General features: G+C 51.1%; 5 protein-coding genes across 5 annotated transcripts; 4 read left to right on the forward strand and 1 right to left on the reverse strand.

Annotated features, from left to right (window-relative positions):
- Positions 1 to 233: 233 nt before the first annotated feature.
- Positions 234 to 11,129, reverse strand: CTAM01_09221 (uncharacterized protein; the record flags this gene model as incomplete). The annotated part of the gene is made up of 2 exons (XM_060525240.1): positions 234 to 2,692; positions 11,096 to 11,129. 2 exons carry the CDS (start codon positions 11,127 to 11,129, stop codon positions 234 to 236), a joined length of 2,493 nt encoding a protein of 830 aa, XP_060380184.1.
- Positions 11,130 to 13,840: 2,711 nt separating this feature from the next.
- On the forward strand, positions 13,841 to 14,715 carry CTAM01_09222 (uncharacterized protein; the record flags this gene model as incomplete). Its single annotated transcript, XM_060525241.1, has 2 exons — positions 13,841 to 14,342; positions 14,678 to 14,715. 2 exons carry the CDS (start codon positions 13,841 to 13,843, stop codon positions 14,713 to 14,715), a joined length of 540 nt encoding a protein of 179 aa, XP_060380185.1.
- A 3,199-nt stretch (positions 14,716 to 17,914) lies between these two features.
- On the forward strand, positions 17,915 to 18,727 carry CTAM01_09223 (ATP synthase; the record flags this gene model as incomplete). Its single annotated transcript, XM_060525242.1, has 5 exons — positions 17,915 to 18,004; positions 18,082 to 18,111; positions 18,224 to 18,377; positions 18,453 to 18,631; positions 18,695 to 18,727. 5 exons carry the CDS (start codon positions 17,915 to 17,917, stop codon positions 18,725 to 18,727), a joined length of 486 nt encoding a protein of 161 aa, XP_060380186.1.
- A 332-nt stretch (positions 18,728 to 19,059) lies between these two features.
- Positions 19,060 to 20,712, forward strand: CTAM01_09224 (uncharacterized protein; the record flags this gene model as incomplete). Its single annotated transcript, XM_060525243.1, has 2 exons — positions 19,060 to 19,348; positions 19,442 to 20,712. The coding sequence occupies 2 exons, from the start codon at positions 19,060 to 19,062 to the stop codon at positions 20,710 to 20,712; spliced, it is 1,560 nt and encodes a 519-aa protein (XP_060380187.1).
- A 165-nt stretch (positions 20,713 to 20,877) lies between these two features.
- Positions 20,878 to 21,927, forward strand: CTAM01_09225 (uncharacterized protein; the record flags this gene model as incomplete). The annotated part of the gene is made up of 1 exon (XM_060525244.1): positions 20,878 to 21,927. The coding sequence occupies one exon, from the start codon at positions 20,878 to 20,880 to the stop codon at positions 21,925 to 21,927; it is 1,050 nt and encodes a 349-aa protein (XP_060380188.1).
- Positions 21,928 to 22,539: the final 612 nt, after the last annotated feature.

The following is a 22,539-nucleotide window of genomic DNA, read 5'->3' on the forward strand; positions in this document are numbered from 1 at the left end:
ATGAAGCGAAAGTCCATGTAGGCACAGAGCCCTCGTCCATCGAGGACGCCCCGGTATAAAAATGTGATATGTACAATCCAAGAAAGTAAAGGACGTGGAAAATAGTCTCATATATGTCATGAAGTCCACCATGCAATGCACCATCCGATGCTAAACGCCGTGCGAAACAATTCTTGTGGTCTCGCTGTAAATGCAAATCAAAAACTCCGCCCAATGTAATTGTAGGCACCTCTCTAAACAGAGAGGACGTAGTTGCCCTGGTCGATCTTGCCGGCCATGAGCAAGCCCAATTCCCTCATGCGCTCACAGCCGAGGCCGCGCTGAGGCTTGCGCTCGGGGACTTGTCCCTTACGAGCGCGGTTGCAGTACTTTTGGTAAAACTTTTCCTTACGACGCTGTCGCTTGCGCTCCAAGCCCTTAACGATGTCGATGGCGCCGCGGATATGCAGATCATTGGCAGGAGCCTTGGAGCGACGTCCCTTGGCCATGTGGGGGAACATGGAAGGAGGACGAGGAAGAGACTTGGTAACGGTGAGACCAGGGCGAGATGCCAAGGTCTTGAAAGTAATAGCGCCGTGTCCATTGCGAGGAGAGGCGGGAGGAGACTTCAGCATCTGCGGAGCCGGGGATCTCAGGCGACGGGGGGAAGGACCGTCAAAGAGGCGGCGAGGGGAGCGGCCACGGTTCTTGGGAGCAGGAGAGGCACGACGCTTGACGGGCGGGGGGGAGTGGAAGCGCTTGGGAGGAGTGTGCTCCGCCTTCTTCTGGCGACGGCTTCGGTCGTTCTTGTGGTGCAGATCCTCCATCTTGCCGTGGAAGAACATCTCGTCATCACTGCTGTGGTGGACGGGGTTGTAGATTTCTTCCTCACCCTCGTCCTCTGGGTCCGAAGCAGGAAAGCTGGGGTCGATGTCCTGGGGAATCAACTGCAGCTTCTCGCGTCTGCGAGCGGCCAAGCAAGACATGTAAGCATCTTCCATGGGACGGTCCTCATCGAGAGTACCGCAGACGAAGTCAGTGCTGTCGGGAAGCTCAGGTGTGCCAGGGCGGATCTTGATGCGCTGAGCCCGGCCACGTCGGGCGCGGAGGCTGCTGTGAGAAGCAATGGACGAATCTGAAAGCTGCTCAGGCAGGGAGGGTCTGCGGGCAATGGGAGTGCTGTCGATGTTCTGAATGGTTGAGCGGCCGGGAGTCCACAAGCGGAGATCATCGTCTTCCTCTTCCTCCTCGGAATCGGCGAATCCGGTTTCCTCGTCCGTCTTGTAGCCATCGGAATTGTCATCCTCATCAGAAGCGTCGTCCTCATCTTCGTCCTCATCATCTTCATCCTCCTCCTCGTCGTCCTCGCAGTCATCTTCATCGTCGTCGGCGTCTTCAAGGTTGTCTAGGTCCTCATCATCGTCAATGGCGGTAGCCAAGTCCTCCTCCTCCTGCTCGGCCTCCTCTTCCGCCTCAGTAGCAAGCTTACGAATGGCGTTCTCCTTCTTCAGAGTGTCGTCAATGGTAATGCGACGTCCCTGGGATGAAAAGGCCTGACGGATCCAGTCGTCCTCGCGGGGAATGTCGCTGGCAAACTCGTGGAATTGAGACGACTCATTGTTCAAGTCGGAGGGGTTGGCGGTGATGTACTTCTTGGTGGTAGGAGACTTGACAGAGACGTCAACCTGGGGAGGAGCGAGGGTGGGTCTGGGAGACCTCGAACGGGTCTTGCGACCTGTCGCCGGCGCAGGTGCTTCAAGTCTGGCGGCTGCCATCTCCAATCGCTGGGGAGGCGTGTTTTGCGTGGAAGCAGGACGCTGAGGGACGGGGCAGGCGAACTTGATGCAAGATCTTCGCTGAGGCTCCTGGGCAGAAGGTGCCTTGACCATGGGCTGGCTGCGGATAGGCTCAATGGGCTTGCTGGGCTTCGCCGCGCAGGCGAACTGGATGCAACGCTTCTTTGGCGCCTCCTTGGCAGGCTCGTCGTGGATGTTCAGAAGACGCATCTCGGGAAGAGGCGGACTAGGGGTGTTGGCGCGGGACGGGCTGGTCAAGCCAGTATCGCTCGTCAAGTCGGCAGTGGAGGCCAAGCTGATGTTGCTGGCCATGGAGCGACGACGAGCAAAGAAGGACATACCCGGGCGGGCCTCGGGGTCCTCATCTTCGGAAGGGCTGTGGAGCGCCTTGGTCAAGAGAGAGGCGTTGTGGTCGAGGGTAGTGCGTCTGATAGGGTTCCGCTTGAACATGCTGGTGATGGGAGAAATGGGGAGTTGCGTTTCCGGTGGCTCATCGACGTCGGCGGACTCGTCTTCTACCATGGAGGGCATATTTGCGCAATGTGTTGACCAGGCCAGGACGTTTGACGTCGCAGCGTCGTGTTGTGTTGTTCGGTGCGTCATGGTGGAGAGGTGTGATGTTGGTCGAGGTTGGGTGCAGGGGGTGATTTCGGGCTCTCGGCTCGAGTTGTGGCGAATGGTTGATAATTCCAGGCCAAGTCGTTCAACGATGCTTCTAGCAGGCGCAACCGGTCGAAGATCGACTTCGTAAGAGCTGTTGGCAGTAGTAACAGCTGTAGTAGTAATGGCGAGATTGCTTGCGAGAAGCTTCTCCGAGTAGTGGTGGTAGTTGGTGTTGTTTTGTTGTATGGATAGGTTGATGAGAGGGGGTGCCCTCAAGAGGACGTGCAGCTGAAGATCGTCTCGAAAGACAGGTGCTGCAGATCAAGTCGTGTCCCTAGGGACCGTTGTGCTATAAGAACAGAACTGACATCTCGAGGAAAACAGTTGATGTGTGTAGTAGTGGTAGTTGCCGGGGCAGATGAGGGAGATTATAGGATGACCGGGCGTTGCCTCAATGTGAGGCGCGGTAGTGCGATGATTCAGGGTCCCTGGGGGTACGAGAATAACTAAATCGGCGTGCGCGCAGATCCCAGATGAGAAGGGCGAGCGTGAGTGTGGCCGTGGACGGGTGGGCGTGGGCACAAGGATTGGTGTGTGCTGGGCGAGCAGATGACGTCGGGCCTAGCGTGGCGCAGGGAAATGGCGAAAACAGACGGAAAGGATGGTAGACTCGTAGAGTATCCGTACCGTACGTGTGAGTGATGTGAGGGAAGGGAGAGAGAGAGGAAGGATAACGGGCGAGAGGGCGCTGGGATAGATGGTCGGACAGCGAGGAACTTTAACAGGTTCCGGGAGTATTCTTGGCAGTTGGAGGACCAAGGTGGGATGAAATTCAGGATTTTCAGAGGCTGAGGGCTCGAGCGCTCTTGTCTCCTTTGCCGATGTGTGCGTCTGCTCCGTACGGCGGGCAGTACGGTAGAAAGGTACGGGTACCCAGTGTGGATACGTGGTCGAGTATTGAGCTGGGGGAGACCTGACTTGTTGCTGCTGGGACGGATTCTGGGAAGACCTGGGAGGAAAGGCGACCAAATAGGTGGCGACGGGTAGAGACCGTGACTAGGGGAGGTCAGTTGGCCAGTTTTCTTTGGTCAAGGGCAGGCAAATCCCTTTACCGCCTTGTTGGTGCTGCCGTTGCCGCGGGAGGTGTAGACGGGTGTGGGTGTGGAGCGCGGAATGTGTTGCGGGCCCTGAGAGGTGTGTATGTAGGTGGTAGGGTAGGTATTTTGTCCGTGGTGCTGGTGTGTGTGCCTGTGTGGTGTGGTGTGGATGCTTCTCGTTTGCTAGAAGACCCGAAAGAAGAGTTGCGGTATTACAGCTCCAGTCAGCTCAGCGCGCGACGAGGAGGTATCGGACAGCGGGAGCTTTTCGTGGAAGCAGGAGGTCGGGAGAAGCGTCTGACTGAGAGGGGAAGAAGTGGGCGCGAGGTGGCTGATTGATTGATGGACTGATGGATGATTGAGGGACCCTCCTAGAGAAAGGGAGACAGGGCGAAGAGGAGAAGAGGATATCCGTAAGTGGGCGCGCGCAGTACGCAGCGTGCAGCTCAGTATGCGGTAAGAGTGGGTGGGTTGTTGACTGGGTGCGTGGGATTATGGATATCCGTCTGGCCAGGAGAGACTCGCGGGCGTTTGGTCGCGGTGATTCTCTTGGTAGTCGTTTGTGGTAGAATTGCTCGTCAATGCGTATCCGTACTCTGGCCGCGTCGTCCTGGCTGCTTTGGATTGGAGGAGAGAGGGAGAGATGGTTGTGTGTGTGGTGGTTTTCGGGGTCAGGTGGGCGAAAGGGCCGGGGTGATGGATGGCCAAGAGACTGAGAGAAACAATGGCAGGCCGCAGGTTGCAGAATAAGGTGCAATTGGCGTGTGTGGTCTAAGGTGGTTTTTCGGGGTCTTTGTGTGCGTATGTGGTGTATGGTGTGCGTGTTGTTTCTGCAATCTGCAATGGGAATACTCCGTGGACAGGGAAGACGACGGGTAGCTTCCTGCGAAAAGGGTATTATCCGTAGGCAGGGAGGACAAGACGCGGGGTGGATGCCAGATGGTGTGTATGTGAGGCAGTGGCAGCGGCAAGCAAAAAGAAAACCCAAGCAGCGGATGAAGCGCAAAAAGGGAAAACCACCAAAAAAAAGGGGATGATAAGATTTGGGATGTTGGACTTGGCGAGATCAAAGTAAGGTGTTTGAAGATCTTGGCGGACAGGCAGGAGCCAAGAAAGAGTGAGGCGCTGCTGCAGTGCTGCAGGCTCGCGGACTGCAAGACTGCAAGTGCGGTGCTGATTCACTCTTTCTGCCTTTTTTGCTATTCCTTGGCAAAAAGGCAGCAATTGGCAGCTGATAGTTCCTGATGAACCTGATGAAGACAACAAATTCACTACAGATGCAAGTTCAACTCCAAGGTAGCCAGTGCATATGGTAATAGGGTTTTATTGCGATGCGTCTTTTTAATTCCCTCGGCACAAATCTCGCAGCCCACGTTTTTCACGTTTGAAATACCTACATACGTAGTAGTACGGTATGCTCCGTACACACTCCAAAAAGAGTGAGCTTCGTGTTGGGTATTTTGGTAATTTTGACAATTGTTTTTTCCCCCCAAGTGTCCAACCTCCAGAGTCCAGACATGGTTTGGTGCGGCCCCATTGCATTCTCTGGTCAACGCCCCCGGGTATGAATGAATGCTCAATGGTCCCAACTCTTTTTTTTTTTCTTGGTCTCTGGTCTCTCTAAAATTTTTATTCCGCAGCCTAGAAATTTGTCAATGGCGCTCGGTCCGGTCTTCCCTTGAAAAATTTCCTTCGCCTAGGTGTTTTCCGTGGAGATTCCGCCCTTCTTCGAGAATTTTTATTTATTTTCTTTGATCCCGTATGTCTCCGGGGGCCCGGGGGTGGCACGGATTGGGGAAAAAAGGAAACTCAGTGTCAAGTTCAACTTGTCAATGGGCGATGTGGACCCCCAAAAAAGAACACCGCTAGTCCGGGGACAGGCCTGTCGTTCAGGGCTCGCAGGGGCCTCTCCATTTTCTCATATCCACTGGACCGTCGGAATGAAAGAAAGGGCCAGCATCATCATCAATACCAGCGGGAGATGGAATGACGGATCGGAGTAGCGGGCGCCACACAGTGTCCAGCAACAGTATCTATAGTCTTGAACCTCTCCAAAGCGGTGATTCGGAGTGGAAACGACTTTCTCAACCTGCGCCGGCGTTGCGGGAATCTGCGGCACTTTTCTCGCCTTGCCTCGGGTACCGCGCCAAGCAAGTTCAAGCTTCGCGCCGAAAACGGAGCTAGCCGAGTGGGGCCCGGAGACCTCAGACGAAAGGAATTCCACACTGTCAGACTGCACCCTCCCATCATCTTATTGGTCAGAAATTCTGCGACGAATAACCGTCAAACACCCGATTGCCCCCATCCGTCCACCCATGCATGGTACGTACGTGAACGTACCGATTCGCAGTTATGGATACTCCGTTGCACGAATACGTACCTCATTCAACATCCCCCCAGCCCCGACGGAACTCCCTGAGTCCTGGCTTCTCAACCCACGCCGAGCACCCTGCCCCTGTCCTCCCATCGACCTTCAATCGACAATCACGTCGAAAATGGCATGGCTGTGGTCCTCGTCGGCTCTCGCCCGCTGGCCAGTGCTCTCTCGAGTCTCTCCACCGATGGCGGGTGACCATTGCTGGCCCTCCCAGTGGCTGCATCTGTCTCGTCAAAACATCCACACTTTGCTCAAATCACTCTGCTAACCGCTTTTTCAAGGCAAATACGCATAGAGGAGCACTTGCGAAATAGTCTACTCCGTAAGAATCAAAGCTGGCATCGGCAAGGGCCAAGGAAGGGGATGGAACTAAGCTAGCAGCCACGCCGGCCTCCCCTGCTAGGGCCGAAGAGGAAGAGGAAGGGAAAGGAAGAAACGGATCCCGCGCGCCATCTCGAAATCTCGCATCTGCAATTCCCTACTTGCTCAAGCCCCGCTGGCCGCTGCCCTCTGCAAAGTACAGAACACACTACCGTCTGACCAACCATCATCCTACCCACCCTCGCTGGCCTTGTCTCATTTCATCAAAAAGTGACTTGCGTCTGCCATATCTTGTTCGTATGACACGCAGGTCACCGCTGGTTCACCTGGGTCCAAGTCTCGGGAGCTAACTCTTTCTCTCCAGTCATCTTCTCAAGTTTCTTTCCGGGCCCCAAACGTCTACTACGGTACACCGTCAAATCACCGACTCACCACTCCGCACAGTCACGGTCATCATCCGTGATCCGTCCACTCAGAGCAGAGCAGCTTTTCGAATGTCAGTCTTCAGTCTCTCCAGCGAGAGTCTCAGCGTCTTTCTCTCCCAACTACTACGGTATCAGGCCAAAGTTTAACCCCCTTGTTAGGTACCGGTGGGGATAGCCCGTGCCTGCCTTCTATGGGCAATTCGACCAATCAGAAGCCACTATTTTAGTACAGGCCTACTAATTAGCCTAGCCTAACTTTTTTACTAATTACGAATTCTTCTTCCTACATACCACTTACCTACCTACCTACCTCACTTTTAATAAATTATTACGAATATAGTATAGTTAATAAGTAATATAATAAAGTACTTTACTAAGGCTAACTACTAATAGATTCGTATACTATATACTAATATAAAATTTATATAAACTTAAATAATTAAATTAACTAAATTTATAAAAAACTAAGTTTATATAGTTATAAGGGCCTTATTAATAATAATTATACTACGTTCTAGCCGCTCATAAATTATAACTTTATAATAAAAAGAGGCCCTCGTTAAGTATATTACTTCTTTTAAAAACAGCTACTAAGCCTCTTTTTTATTATTTTTAATTATACTCTTTTCTTCTTAATTTAGTACTTATATAATATAAATAGCCTTATATTAGCTCGGGTTTTATTATTATATTACTTATTATAAGCCCCCTATATTTAAAACTAACTAAATTAAACGTTTTACCTAGGCCTAAGAGCACCTTTACTAAACTATTAAAAACTAATAAAAGGTTTTATAAATAAACGAGATATAGGTTACGAATAGTTATTATTATAAGCTCTATATTACTTACTACTATAATAAGAAATAGGACTTAATATATATTATTAAGAAGTATTAATATAAGCAGGGTTAAATATTTTAAAAATATTTCTCTAGGTATTAAAAAAAACTAAGTATCTTTTAAAAAAAGGATTAGGGTAATATATATACTAATACTTATTAAAAATATACTATATTAATTATTAATAATTAGATTTACCTCTATTAATAAATATATAATAATAACTTTATTTTAATATAAAACGGCGCCTTAGTATATAATATAAAATTAACTTAATAAGAGCTTAATAACCGTAATATTTACTTAATATTCTAACTACCTTTTTTACTTAACCTTAACTTTATCAAGACGTATTAAAATTAAATAAAAAATTATATATAGGAGCTTATAAGTATATAAAAAAACCCCTTATATAACGTATTATAATAATAAGTTAAAGAAGTTTAAAATACCTTTTTAAAGAACTTTTTATACTTATTATTAAATATAATACCTACGCATTACTAAATAGTAATTAATACTAATAGAATATATATTAAATACTAATTTAGCTATAGAAATTAATTAAGATTTAATAATTATTAATTATATTAGCTATTTAGCACTAACGATCTAACTAGTACGTTAACCCTTATCTGTGGATCGGTACCAAGCTAGGGGATTAAACTTACCCCTATAGACCAAGTAGTCAACCCCCACACCACACCCCCTCGGGCTTTTCCTTGACACCCATACGAATAGAGCCGCCTGTGTTGCAGATGCAGCAGCAGCTGTCTTGTCTTGTCGGTGTCCTCGTGAGGCAGCCGTCGATTTTCCTTGGCCCATTTTCCACGAGTCTCATTCCATTCCTGTGTCGAGAATCCCACGCTCCAACTCGTCAATCTCCAGCTCATACTTTCACCTTGACACATTCTCTGCCCAGCCTTCATTCATTATGCCCTGACCTACCCTGCCCTGTGGCCAGTCAAGTGACTCCAGTCTCCAGGCCCCCCAAAAGCGCCCCAAACAAACTCGTCTGTCGTTTGTTTCCATCAAGTCTCTCGCTTGGCTCCGTTCTGTTCTATTCACGGAATGCCGTTGTGTCAATAATATTATTGCCCCGTTCTTACCGAGGAAGAATACCATCAACAACATGCAACCCCAAACGCAGTGCCTTGACTCGACGTCCCTTCTCTTTTTCCCCCCGTATGCCCGCAGGAGCCACTCATTGGTTTTGCGTAGAAGCAGTCCATCAAAATGAGACATTTTCCTCCTTTCCCCAGCGCTCAGTCCGACTGCAAAGACTAGCCATCCTCGTCTTTGACCTTCAGGTACACCCGCTACCCGCAAGTTGTAACCTGCACCCTCTTCGCTTACACTGCGTTTTCCTGCCTCCTCTTGAGCACTTTCAATGTACAGAGGGATATCCCTCCAAAGGAACACCAAAAGAACGCACTTGCACTATTTGCTTCCTCGTTCGCTCCATGTCACGTACAGGCAACCCGCCGCAAACATCAGACGGAATGGGGCCTTGGTGCTGGGGACAGGACCGTTAGAGCCGTCTCCGATGGCAATGTAGCTCAGGCAGCTCAGCCCTTTAGATCTCCATGCAGCCAATACGCGCTGCCAATGGCATTTACCAGCCATGGAGACGAGAGACCAAAAATACGGCGGCGGCGCCCGTTGTTGTCGTTGCGCACCATTTAGAGTGAACCCTTGGTGCCAGCCGCGCCCATCAACACCAAGAAACTGGAGCCATTGCTATAGTTGGTCGCTTCATCTTTCCCAAACCTTCGAAACAGAACAAATCTCCATCCACGCTTTTAATAGCGCTCTTTTGGTTTACATTCGTCCTTTTCCGGTTTTCTCGCACTGGGCAATGGCGGTGCAAGTTGGTTTTCCTTTCATCGTTTGATGGTGGACATGCAAGGCGCTGCTAGCTGCTTCGTCTGACAGTCGGCGGGCTGTGCTTCCACATGCAAATCCTTGTCTTTTAGCTTGTGTCGTTTTCTCTTGAGGAAGGTCGACCAATCTTGAGAAGAGGAGAAGAGACTCCTTCACTTCCACGAGAGTGGCTACTCCTGTAAGCCCACCGCCCATCATCAGAAAACAAGCTTCGATTCGACAGCCACTATCCCGGACCATCCCTCTTCCTGACTCGCCCGGCGCATCGCTGGTTGCCAAGTCTCGGGTCACTGGAGGCGCCGCCATCAACCGCCCAGGGAAACTTGTGACATTGATTATATCATAAGCCGAGCGTCCGCTGAGCTTCTCCCTGCCTGCAGCTGTTTACGTCGAAATGCAGCTGTACCTTGCCGGTGAGCCGCTGGCATGCAGGATCTCAATGCGAGAGATATCCCGTGGTCATGCGTTCCATCTTTTGTTCAATGATGCAAGCTCAGACTCAAGCTCAAGCTCAAGCTCAACTACTCAGCCTTGGAGTATTGGCATGCAGCATGACGGCAGCCAATACTCTGCGACTGTTGATTCTTCGTGCTGCGACTCCTTGGCATCGCAAGGTGCACAGCAAAGAGGTGGCCCGGCGAAGAGGAAGTGAAGGTGAAAGTGTCCAATGCGGAAACTTGCGGATGCGGCCTCTTGAGTGGATGCCCCAGACCTGCGCGGGCATCGCGAGAATGGCCCGTCCGCGCGACCCTCGTTTCCGCCCTAGACCGATTACGGCCTCTTAGCATGTCTGCATGTGTTTGAGACTTCGGGAGGCAGCATAGAGATATTTGGGTGAGAGAGGATCTTGAGGAGGTAAGAGGGCGAAGGAAGAGATCTGGCACTCGGACACCACTGCCAAGAGATCCAACGGTCTCCGAGTTGACCTCTTTGGTCCTCGCGCGACAAGACTTCATACAACGGGGCCCCGACTCCCTCTCACAAAGCAGCAAAGAAGAGAAGAGCATTTCATTTTCATACAGCAAAGTGAGGCATCGACTTCTTGGCATTGGAACCCGACTATAACATGAAGAGAGGCGTTCATTCGTTATCGAGAGATGTCGAGAACGAATAAGTTTCGATTTTCCAGCGGACCTCCCGGGATGCCGTCTTGGTCTTTTGGGCCGAGCGGACTCGCGGACTCTGGAGATTCTCTCTGTCTCCCAGCTCTGTTCTTGAATCTTTCCCCAATGCCGAGCCGGCCGTGATGTTGATCAACCCCCCAAGTTTTTCCCGCCCTCCTCTCGGTGCTCCCCACGCTTTCATCTACGCTCGCCCAGCTTTAAGGTGGGCTCTTTCAATGTGGGGAGAGTATGCCAGCGGGCGCTCGACAAGCGCGAGCAGAAAAGCAAGATTTATCGCTAGTAAGGATTGCGAACACAGAGTACACTAATGAAGGACGAGGAGGAGCGGTGATTACATGGCATTTACGGCACCTCCTCTCATTTCGTGCTTGGCTGGGAACGGCCTTGTTTGCTTGCTGCCCCTCTCTCCTCCATCCTCCGAGGTGGGGGGAACAACCTTCGGAGGACTTGTAAGTGGGCAATCGTCATGCCGATGCCATTCATCATCAGGGCTTCATTAAGCTGGTTAGAACTACAAGTCTACACTTGTAGGTGAGCTTTCCTGAACGGTGAACCCCAAACTCTGGTCATGGCTAGCACGGCGGCGGCGCGGGAGATTTCGTCACTGCATGTGCTTAGGGTGTTGACGACAGCACGATAGACGCACTTGTGTCGGGCTTCCCTGGCGTGTCCGTGGTCATGGTAAGGTAAGAACCCCGGCCACGAAAGCGTGGGATGTCAAATGTGAGGTGTTTAACGGAGTAGTTCTCCTCAACTCAGGCCGCATGCGCGTGAGTTGTCGTGGCCCCCTTTTTTCCAGTATCCCCTTCTTTCCAAGTGGCTTCCTCTGACAGGTTTAATCAACGAGCCTGCAGGCTCGCAAAGGGCCATTAGAGATTCGAAGACGCAGTAGACAGGCAGAAAACCCCCGCGTCGAATCCCTGATCTGCTTCCATCCCCTGTCAGATTCCTGTCGGAAGGTCGGTCGGGTTATTCGAAAGAAATACCCCGCATTCTGGGACGAGCGAGGGGGAGGAGGAACGGAATGATTGCGACGCCGCAAAACTGTCCCATCTCCAAACGTTGACTTTTCTTCACGCGGTAGCGGCGCGTAGCGTTGGAAATTCGTCTCCCGCCCCCATCCCCCTCCATTGCTCTCGCTCGAATCCAAGTGGTCAGCAAGGTGGCATGCAGAGTGCATACATATGAACAAGGTCGCCAGGGGACAAGAAGAGACACGCAAGACGAGAGATCGACAGGTTCTCGAATCGCGGGGCCAATCAGTCACCAAGTCCCCCTCCTCCTGCCGTCGTTGATCGATCGATTGGGGGGTTCAATGATTCTGCCACTTCTGCTAAGCTTATGCACTCGTGTCGTCAAGCTCACTGCTTGACTGCTTCTCCCGCGGGGGCAAGGCAGCAGGCTAGCAAAGCAAAGAAGGCACGAAGGGTAGTACGGAATGTTAGCATGGTGCCATTTCATTAGAGTTGCAGTGTAAGCTTCTACAGTAGGAACGACCGGCACTCTGTTTCTCTGCTTTACTCTCGTCTGCTAGTGCAGTATTCCATCAACGTTCCAAGGTTTTGGGTATGTGTTCTTCCCTTCCTGGGTGTCGTCAAACTACTTTTGCTAGTGCGAGGTAACCGCACCTGGGGAACACATAGCTTTTGGTGTGTGAAGAGCTTCCTTGACACATGAAAATGTGACAAGAGCTCTTTGAAGCTCGCCCTTGCCCCGTGGGCGGTCAGAGTTCGGAGGGGGAGGGGGGGTTGCAAGCGCCACGCGACGATTTGCGACGATCACCCAACTCTCGGTGCGTGGGAAACCCAAATCCTTGGCAAAGGTTGAAGCCAACCATCTTCAAAAGGAGCTACGCTACTGGACATCTTCAGAACAGGAAGAGCGGTGATTTCCCCCCTCCATCTGCTTTCTCCCCCCCTTCTGCGACAAAACCAAACGCACCAAAGGAGAAAGCTCCGACATACTGGAGACGTGAAGAAGATGGAAGGTCTGCCGGACTAGCGGTAGCGGTTCTCCCCCTTCTAGTATACGCTTCACCACACCACACACCCTCCTTCTTGCTCCTTCACCGCCGGAATGACTGGATTGAACTGGTGGTGGAGAAGGGGCTGTTCTCGGGAGACCGCATTGGGAAACTCCAGACCTACTACTCCTAGACGTGATCCCCTTCCTTCTATGGTAGTGGTGGTGGTTATTTGGCAGCCTGGGGAAGGATGAAGGAGTAGGGGCTGAAGCTGGGCCTAAATTCCACACTACTCCTCTCACCATGAGCCAGCCGCATTTTCATCTGACAGCGCCGGTCACCGCTCCGACGAGATTTGTTGTTGTGTATTTTGCTTACGAGCTTAGCCAACTCGCGAGCTTGTTAACACGCTAGATTCCTGTCGAGGCACGCTTCTACCGGTACCCTTCTACGTCTGTGCTTGTGGCTTTTTTCTGTTGGCTTTCGTATTCCAAGGGGCTTGGAGGGAGCAATTGACTCTTGTAAGCTCGAGACTTTGGGAAAGTACACACCCTCCAAAGGGAGAGAGGTCAAGACGTCTCAGGTCTTTTCCTTTTGGGCCGTGGCAATCCGATGCCGGGAAAGTTTGCCTGCATTTGTGAGGATTGTGGTGTGGTTGGTTTAGATTTCAGGGTCCTTGGCAGTTCGGTTCACTCAACAGAGGCAAGGAGGCACGGAAGAACGGAAGAAGTGAGTGTCACGGCCTCTCGATGCTGGAGGGCGAAAAGTGAAGCATGAGGCCCTCGTCTTCCTAGCACCTGCTACTATTCAATCGCGAATGGGAGTTGGCCTCGATACCCCCTTGCTGGGCGTTTCGCATGAACGTTTCTGAAATCTCGTTCCCGAGGGGAAGAGAAGAAAAGAACAGAAGAAAGCTTGACGAGACGAGAGCGAACTGTTTGGGCTTCTCGTGAGAGGCTGCCCAATCGTCATTAGGCATCGAGTCACCTGGTCCACGGGCTTTTGAGGCATGGGCAATGACACATGCCTCGCCTTCATCTGATCTCGTCGACCTTTCTTTCTCGTCTCGGTTGCTTCCAGAATGTTCAAGGGAAGAATCTCGACTACATGGTTGCTGGGGGAAGGGCAGAAAGCCTTTCAACTTTGTGTGCCGTCGCTGCCGTCGGTGGTTGTCGAAAATGCCATGAGGCTCAACTGGTGTTAAATCCTCGTCCCTGGCGCATATACACACCATCATCTTTCCTCGGTTCTCGGCGCCCGGAAGCTCGGTCGTAGTAAAGGTTGGCGAGTCACGAATGATTGAAGCGTGAAGGGTTCCCTCTTTTCTTTCCTGTGCCTTGTGAGCCCAGAGGCGAGGTTTCATGAGCCGCGGATCTTTACTTCCTCCATGGGTTTCGGGGAGGGATATCTCCCATGGCTCCCATGGGAATGAGGAAACGGAGTCGGGAGCGCCATCGGCCGAGGGAGGGTTCGCCTCGTTCGCCTTGCTCCGATGACGGCTTCTCCGGTTTCAAGGTTCAGCATGAGTGTGTGTGTGTGGCTGGTGCTCCTCGAAAATGTAGATCGCTGTCCATCTTCTTTTGTCCTTTTTGGGTGTCCTTTTCTGTGTCGATCATTGAGGGCATTGAAGGAAGTTTCGTTTCAAAGGAGGCGGATGCTGTCGCCAAGTGGCACTGCCAAGCACCTAAGGTATCTCGTTCCTATGTCGGAGAATTTTGGTACATTTGTTACGTTCTTTGTAGATTCGCCATCTTTGATGGACATGGTATTTTGGCCAAAAGTCTATCCAAGTTACGTAGAGTAAAGATCCTCAGCGACGCGGTGATCATTGATCCCATTTGGACAGCGTCGGAACGTGGCGGTTACCGGGTGTGGTTTGATGGCCGTGATGGCATAAGTCGAAACGGTTTGTATGTGGAAGTGATTGACGGTACGATTTGCTTGATGATCGACGGTCACGAGTGGTGCAGCAGGACCATGTCAACCTTGTTGCCTTGCATGAGGCTAAGCGATGTATGCCAGCCACTGTCCATCGCGAGGGGATAGGAACGTGAAGAGGTCGACAGCCAAGTTCGATTATTGATGTTGATCCGGGACTTGTCGAGTCAGTTGCCTGCTTGGAGTATCATTTTCGTGTGGCATGTCGTGTATCGTCAGATATCGGTTTGTTACGTGGAGGTCGTATGTCATATTTTGCTGCTTACCTATGAGCGAGGCAGGTGAGTACAGAATCAATCATGAGGTTGGACATGTGAGTCTGTGTAGGTAAGCTGACTGGCCGAGTGAAATGTGACGAGATGTGATTCACGTGTGGTTTGGTGGTTATGTTTTCCTCTGCTTACGTGTTGATGGGCATGCTGAGCGAAGACGTTCCATCGACTTTGATGCCAGGCTCAAGAACAAACGATATTGGCGAGTTACTCATTCCAAGTGGTCCATCAGCCAGAGCCCCTTTGCCAGAAGCTCTCTCCAACGTTGGCAGAGCACGCCGGAGTAGTTGCCCGCATGATATAAAGTAAATTCAGTCGTCTAGGAGTGGGAGGACGACAGCACTCCACGCGGAAACAGCTACCATCTAGCTATACCCATGGCTATGAGACTTTCTAGATAGCTGACATAGAGGTTTGTATGCTGCTGACGGGGATTTGGTGAATGAGCATGAAGTTCTCCTGCCATGGAACAAGACGCCGTGAAGCAGGATTTGCTAATTATCTCAGGTCATGTACCGGATTTTTTTCCTTAGTTCACTTCTTGTATCGTGCTAAAGATGACATGTAATTGAATGCAAAGTAGACGGCATTGCTTTCGAGACCAGTGGTGTTCGTTGCGTTGGAGAATCGACTGGTGTAGCTCACATGGCCTTGCGAGTCGTCGAGGTACGGTCACAGACGAGGGACATCTGGCTGGCCTGCAGCAAGGCCCTTGGAATCTCGAACCTGGCAACTCACTAGTAACTATCTCTTTTCCAGAAATAAGGCACTGCGACCGATATATGCGTGATGAAGATCTTCAATTCTTCGACTGGCTGAGACATCAGTCTTGTTGTTTGCGTGAGTTGTGAGGGATGTTGGCACTGCTCAACTTGAGGAAGCTGCTTTTGATGGCCCCGTGTCGAGGTCTTGAATTTGTTGTATATCTTTTTCGCAAGATATGTGAGTACAATTTGCGACACGTGATGAGGAGGAGTGGTGAACGACTACGTCTCATAAAGGGAAATACTCACACGATGGTTTTAGCGGACAGGCTGTGTATGGCAGCCATACACTACATCAGCAATGGCCGCAACTACCGCGTCACTTACTTCACAATACAAAAGCCTTGTGGAAGATTCTGAAGGACACTGAGAGCTAAACGAGCTTGGTATCTGGCAGAATCCTATGGAAATTGACTGCCAGTTCGATACCTCATATAAGAATCCGCAGAAGCGATCTGAAACTATCTTGAGGTAACCTGGAGTAACATTTACCAGAAACCTAGTTGTATAGACCGCTAAGTTGGCCAAGTCTAGGTTAAACGCAGCCTCCGTGAAATACAAGATCAAACTAGACTGGCGTTTGTTGACAGGGAGAACACCATTACCTGGAGGCTATGTCACGATAGGATTGCGACAGATATAAAGGCTATCTGCGAGTTGGATCACCGCTACTATGACGACTAGATCATGCAGACGAGGAACAGCTAAGTGACTGAGTAAGATAAAATTCTTCGAGAAGTCACAATGGGAGGGTGCTATACATATGTTTGTGCCGACCATGCCAGTGACGGATGACCTTCGCCAGTACCTTGAAAGCCAATCATCGCTAACTTCAACATGCAATTTTGTAAGACTCGTTTGGTTTCGATGCACGGTTTTCATTGGAAGAAGCTCAAGAGTAGTTGCAGGAACTCACTCATGGTGTCATCCAAATCAATGAAGTCAGATCAACCTGTCTCTGTCCGTCTATTCCTGTGAAAACGGCACCATCGATTTATGGCATAGAAGGCCACAGGCCAGAACTAGGTTTGGTCATCAGCGCCTCTTGTTTCCCAATCCAGACTGACAGCATTTTAAGTTTGATTGATCTCGAGTATTGGCCATAATCATGCTGCAGAGTATGGTGCTTAGGGAGGATGTTGAATCACGGTTGTGAGGCAGGAGGGATGAGAACTTTTCTCACTATTGCGGCTGCCTGAAGACTACTGCCTTGACACCACTCGATATGCCACATTATATATGCCTCGAACTATTAAATGCCCCATGCTACTGTGATTGCGTGGGAGCAAATGCTTCTTTCCAGCAGGGCTGGAGCAACTCGGCCGAGACAAAGATCTGAGAACAGGTAATAGGTTTGATATTGTGAGTCACTACTCGATTTTATGTACTTCCGTTGTTGCATTTGACATTATAGAATTGAAGTAGCGGCAGGCCCGAATGCTATAAAGGAAGATATTCTCAATTTGGCTAAATAGATGAAGATGGCAAAAAGAGTTCACCCCCTCCCCCCCGGTGCTGGACTGGGGGCTACACCTCTTGGTGCTCATGCTGGGATATTTTTGGTGCTCAGGCTGGGAATTGAACTCGAACTCGGAGCCTGTCGTCGAATAGGCTGTGGACGTTTTTAATTATTTGTTTACCGTAAACCATTCCACTTCCCGGCCAGTTTGACCTGACCCGTCGACCTAGACGGGCGCCTCCTGACTGGTGGTAGTAATGGAATTGAGGGGACCTATATAGGCATCATTTGTGGTGTATTGTGTGGAAGGGTGGAATACACAGAGAGATGGGAAGTCCTTGTCCTGATTCATCGCGCCGAACCTGGATGATGATCACCGTATCACCGTACCTAGGTAGGAGGGCATTGGGTCTACGGTTATTTATCGGCACATGCAGCGCATCAATTTCATCATCAAGCTACGAATGCATTGAAGTACTCAGGCGAGATCTCAGGGCAGCCTGGAAAGTGCGATCAAGTGAGAATGAGAGCAAGAACGTTTCGGTGTAGTACCTAATACGTGGGCGTTGCATCCTCACGACAAAGTCCAGATTGCCAGCGTCATGAATGATATGAGCCCTTATTGATTCGGATTCGGAATAGTCGCACGCAACGATTAATCGGATGGATTCATCCAGAGAACTTCTTGCGTTCTAAAGAAAACTAAAAAAAAAAATCACATTGCTGGCTTACCACACGCTTACATACAGCTCGAAGCTACCTAGAGCATAAATTTTGCCACAGGAGGAAGACACGATGTTGATGAAATATCATTAAACAGATGCCCAAAACTCTTTAAAGTATTATGCGGCCTAGAGGAATAAGATTGCGTCAATGCGTTTTCCTCTGTTCAAACAGGTTGACGGAGTGAGTCGGGGCTGCTCCGTGCACTGCGGGTCATGTGCTTTACGGCGTGACCAAAGTTTCTCCCGCTAGCCGAATCGCGAATGGACTCAGCCGAAAGATTCCTGCCTGCGACCTCACCCGAGCTGCCTCCAGCAACACATCCCCATTGCCAGCTCAGCCCATCATGAACTCCTTCCGCTTCGCGCGCGCGGCCCTCCGAGCCCGTCCTGCTGCCTTCCGCGCTCCCCTCCAGCGCAGAACCTACGCAGATGCCGTTCCGGACAAGGCAAGCAGCCCGAGCCTGCATCCTCCGAGCCGGAGGCATCCCGAGTACCCGCTGACCATTTGCAGATCAAGCTGAGCTTGTCCCTTCCTCACCAGGTACGAAGTCGATAATATTCGAAACAATTGAACGAGAGACGAGACGACGATACGAGGGGGATGCAAGGCGGAAGCCAATTGAAGGATCGGAGCTAATTGCCGCAACACGCAGTCCATCTACCAGTCCCAGGATGTCGTCCAGGTCAACATCCCCGCCGACTCCGGCGAGATGGGTGTCCTCGCCAACCACGTTCCCGCCATTGAGCAGCTGAAGCCCGGTCTGGTCGAGGTTGTCGAGGAGAGCGGCCCCAGCAAGCAGTTCTTCCGTACGTTACGACCGTGATGGAGCTTTTCAAAGGGATAGGAGGAAGGCAGGAAACTGACGATGATTGTGTCTATAGTGTCCGGCGGCTTTGCCGTTGTCCAGCCCAACTCTGTTCTCAGCATCAACGCCACCGAGGGATACCCCATTGAGGACTTCAGCGCCGAGGCTGTCAAGTCCCAGCTTGCCGAGGCCCAGAAGGTCGCCAGCGGCAGTGGAAGCGAGTTGGAGATCGCCGAGGCGAAGATTGAGGTCGAGGTGAGTAATTTTCCAAACAAGGCCCTCGAGCGGTACAGTAGGGATGCTAATTATAATTCATAGGTTCTTGAGAGCCTCCAGGCTGCCCTGAAATAGAGAGTGTAAAAGAAGGTCGTGGCAGACACATGACGTTGTACATCAAGACCCGGATTCCCTTAACTTTATCTAACATCGCATAATTGAATCCACTTGCGACGTTTCTAGCGCTCTTTCTCTGTCAAAACCCATCATTGCGTGTGTGCCATGAATGCTACGTCATGTACCAGAAGGTCTTTCCACGGAGTGACTACATGGGTCGAGGTTGCCTACTGGGGACCAGGTCGGTCCTGTCTGCTATCCATTCGAGGATGCCCCTGCCTGTCTTGCGTCTTTTGATCTCAAACTACTTATCCTGACCTCACTCGAGGCAAATTCTCTTCCCTAGGTAAATGTTCCGCATCGCCCGTCAAGGAGCATCGTTTCTCAACCCCCCACGGCCCATCCATTACAGTACCAATTTGCACTTCCCACGACATTATACAGTATTATTCAATCCTTACCCATTGTTTCTCAGTATGGAGGATCCCTTCGTTGATAATTTCTCCCCGCCCCGAGCCAACGTCTTCACAGCCGAGCCCGAAGACGGTGGCATCCCAGAGGGTCTTGTATCCGCGCGACGACAGAAGTTCTCAAGCCGGCCTTCTACTCGTGTTACGAGCCGCAAGCCATCACCATTAGGTGCGAGGGAACGCGAGAGCACTTGGTCTGGTTAGGGCCAACGCACCAACAAGGTCTTCGCGAGACCAGCAACGCGCAACACTCAAACTGCAGAGTCCAGGGTGCCGTCTCAAGACCACTCATTCTTTGGACAGAGTCCAGAGCAAGCCTCCAGAAGCAACAGTCAAGCCCCCATACCTGCATTACGTCTGCGGAAGTCAATGTACCTCACTCCTCCACGAGTAGCCGACCCAGACTCTATGCAGCTTCGCCAAACCGCTTCGACCGGTCGGCTTCGAGTAAGACCGAGCAGGACGCTCAACCGGCCTCCAAAGATGCCAATGGCATCGATTTCGGCCTCATCAAGCCCGCAGAAGCCACGACACTTTTCCAACAACTCCGTTTCCTCCATTCACTCTTACGGAACAGATATGACAACCTCGACCATTCGGAAACGCCATGCTCGGGATATCTTTGCAGAATTTGGCATCTCTCGTCCGTCGGGATGGCTCTCTGACGACGAAGAAGAGGACTTTTCGCGTCACCAAGATGGAACCAACAGCATTCCCAGGCATGTTGTCAACACGTGCCATTCCTGCGGCGCAGAGGTAACTTCTCGCACATTCTGCTCTACGTGTGGCCATGCGGTATGCCCACAATGTGCCAGCGAAATGCCGGACGATGGCTCGATCGACTTTGAGCATACTGAGAGTAGTCATCGGAATGCTGTTACCAGTCAACATCATATTTCGAAGGTAATAGAGGAGCACATTCGGTCATCCTCCAGCCTGGAAACTACAGAGACATCGAAGAAGAATCAGAGGGCCCCAGCCACCTCGGTCAATCTCAATGAAAACCCCTTCATACTGGCCGACAGGATGACGAAGATCACCACGGCCGAACCTCAGATCACTGACATGACGGTTGGCGCGGGACAAGCATCAAGGCTCTCAGATTGTGTTCCTAGGCAAACGGACTTGAATACTGCAGAGACACACGGAGATTACGGGAATCCAAGGTGCAATGCCACCCATGCCGGGCATCACTCTGGTCGCCACAGTATTGCATGCATTGCCGAGCAGCAAAGTTCAGTAAGCATGGATGACTCGGAGCCGCTGCGACCACATCTCCCGCTGGAGGATCCCGTCCAGAACAAAATTGACCAAATGTACCATCACGCTGAAGATCTCAGACTTGCACAGCACATCATGGAGCACCTGGCCACTGGTTCCGCTGAAATTTCAGCAAACAAGCAGAACTCTCAACACACTACTCCCTTTGCACAGCAGACGCAGTTCCGAACCAAAGGTCTTGATACCAATCGCGAGAAGTTGATCAGTTTTGATGCGGCCATGGCCGAAAGCAGCGAGCGCGCTAGGGCCTAGGACGTCCATAGCCTCGAGAGGTCCCAGTCTTTTGACGTAGATCCAGTCAAGAAGAGAGGTTCAGATTCGCTGTCTGTTCTTGCCGGAGGACGACTCTCTCGTTCTCCATCATGGCTGAAGAGTCCTACTCAGATCTCGAATCGCACGACGAGCAGACTGACGGCAATGGAGACCAAGAGTTCTCCCCAAATGAAGACGCCCAGCAGTCGAGATCCGGCCGCAAAGACAATCAGTCCGGCATCTGCAATTTCCTCCGAGAGTGCCAAGAGCAGCAGCTACCTGGTCCAAGGTCAATTTGAGCAGCTCAGTTCCCCAACAGGCGGAGCGTCTATCCAGTGGCCAAAGTTGAAGAAGGTTCACAAAGAGGCAAACCATGAAGTGCAAAAAGAGCCACTTCCGTGGCTGAAGAGACCGTTGCGTCGTGTGCATAAAGAGGAGAACATATCGCAGCAAGCTCAGGAACAAAAGGCTGCTGATGTTGAGTCATGGAGATCTCAGCTTCGAAAAGTTGCAGCCGCAGAAGCCGAGTCTGCTGAGGGATACGGCACACATCACGCCGATCGCAAGCGGGCAGACAGTTGCGTCTCGTGTGGCCACGACACACCATCACCGCGTGTTCCCGCCGACGGGCGAAACAGTACATCAAATGCTGTCAAAGCCTCTCTGGAGGAAGTTGGCAGGACGGAGCAAGTCGCTCAGGAGGATCAGGCTTACGCAATGAGACATAAGCGCCTCGAAGAGATGAAGAAATCGATCTCTCAGAGATCGAGCTCAAGGATATCGACAACGACGAAGACTGAATCAAAGACTGTGAGCCAAGTCACCCGAAATTTGGAGGCTACTCACTCTACTTCGGAAACGTTCGAAGTCGAAGACGCCAGCGCCAACGGCAACGTGGAGCTGGTGGAGCGATTGTCTCGATCTCTTGATGACGAAGTAGAGGTATTCAGTCCGCTACCAATCATGCCACCGAACCATACATGCTCTTGGAAGGAGAGATATCTGAATTTGACAGCGGAAGTGCGGGAGTTGAAGGCGGAAATCGTTTCTCGAGAACGACGCGACACGCCTGGGCACGCGGACGTGGGTGTCAACGTCAGCCAGGATGATGATTGCGAATTGGGAGTCGAAGGGCTCACCATTGTCATGCATCTCAGAGGCAAAGACGATTTGATCATCAACACTGACTTGACGCATACCTCTTCCGGACTTTGAAACAAGGGTGTGTAGAAAGACTAGGATTGCTGTTTGTACGTAGCGGATGGGCAGAGCACGGGATTATGATAGAAGCATGGATTAACCGATGCGAAAACACCAATAAATTGCTTTCATTTCTATATCGTCAACCGCGGTTCTGTATCAGGATACGTCGCTGGAATCCATTCTTCCTCGACCACCGTTGATATTCGCTGTCTATTCTTGTTCCATTCTCTTCTAATGATTTTCCCTTCCCTCCCGTTTGAATATTACATTGGTAGCGTCATGAAGCTAGCAAGCAGTTGTCTGCAGGCCGGCCGTTTTACCGTCGCTGATTCGGACTAGCGACGCCGAGGGATGGTTGTACGGGAATTAGGTAAGCACGGTACGGTACGGCAAGAAGAGTGGAGACCTCCAAAAGCTAAAAGAGACACTGAGGGGGGAAAAGAAGCCTCAAACCGACCGGCGGAGAGTAAAAAGGTCCAATTTGGGGAAGGACAGATATTCCATTTGCCGTTTCCCCGTGTCAGAATCAGAAGGAACCCAGAAGCACTCAGCGCTGGAGTAGTCGCACGAGTGGGAGGCGGAAGGAGAAGGCGGACAAGGTTTGTAAGGTTGGAAGCTGTGGGG

Source organism: Colletotrichum tamarilloi (assembly GCF_030869305.1).
Source record: "Colletotrichum tamarilloi strain Tom-12 chromosome Unknown Scaffold_35.1, whole genome shotgun sequence".
Classification (NCBI taxonomy): domain Eukaryota; kingdom Fungi; phylum Ascomycota; class Sordariomycetes; order Glomerellales; family Glomerellaceae; genus Colletotrichum; species Colletotrichum tamarilloi.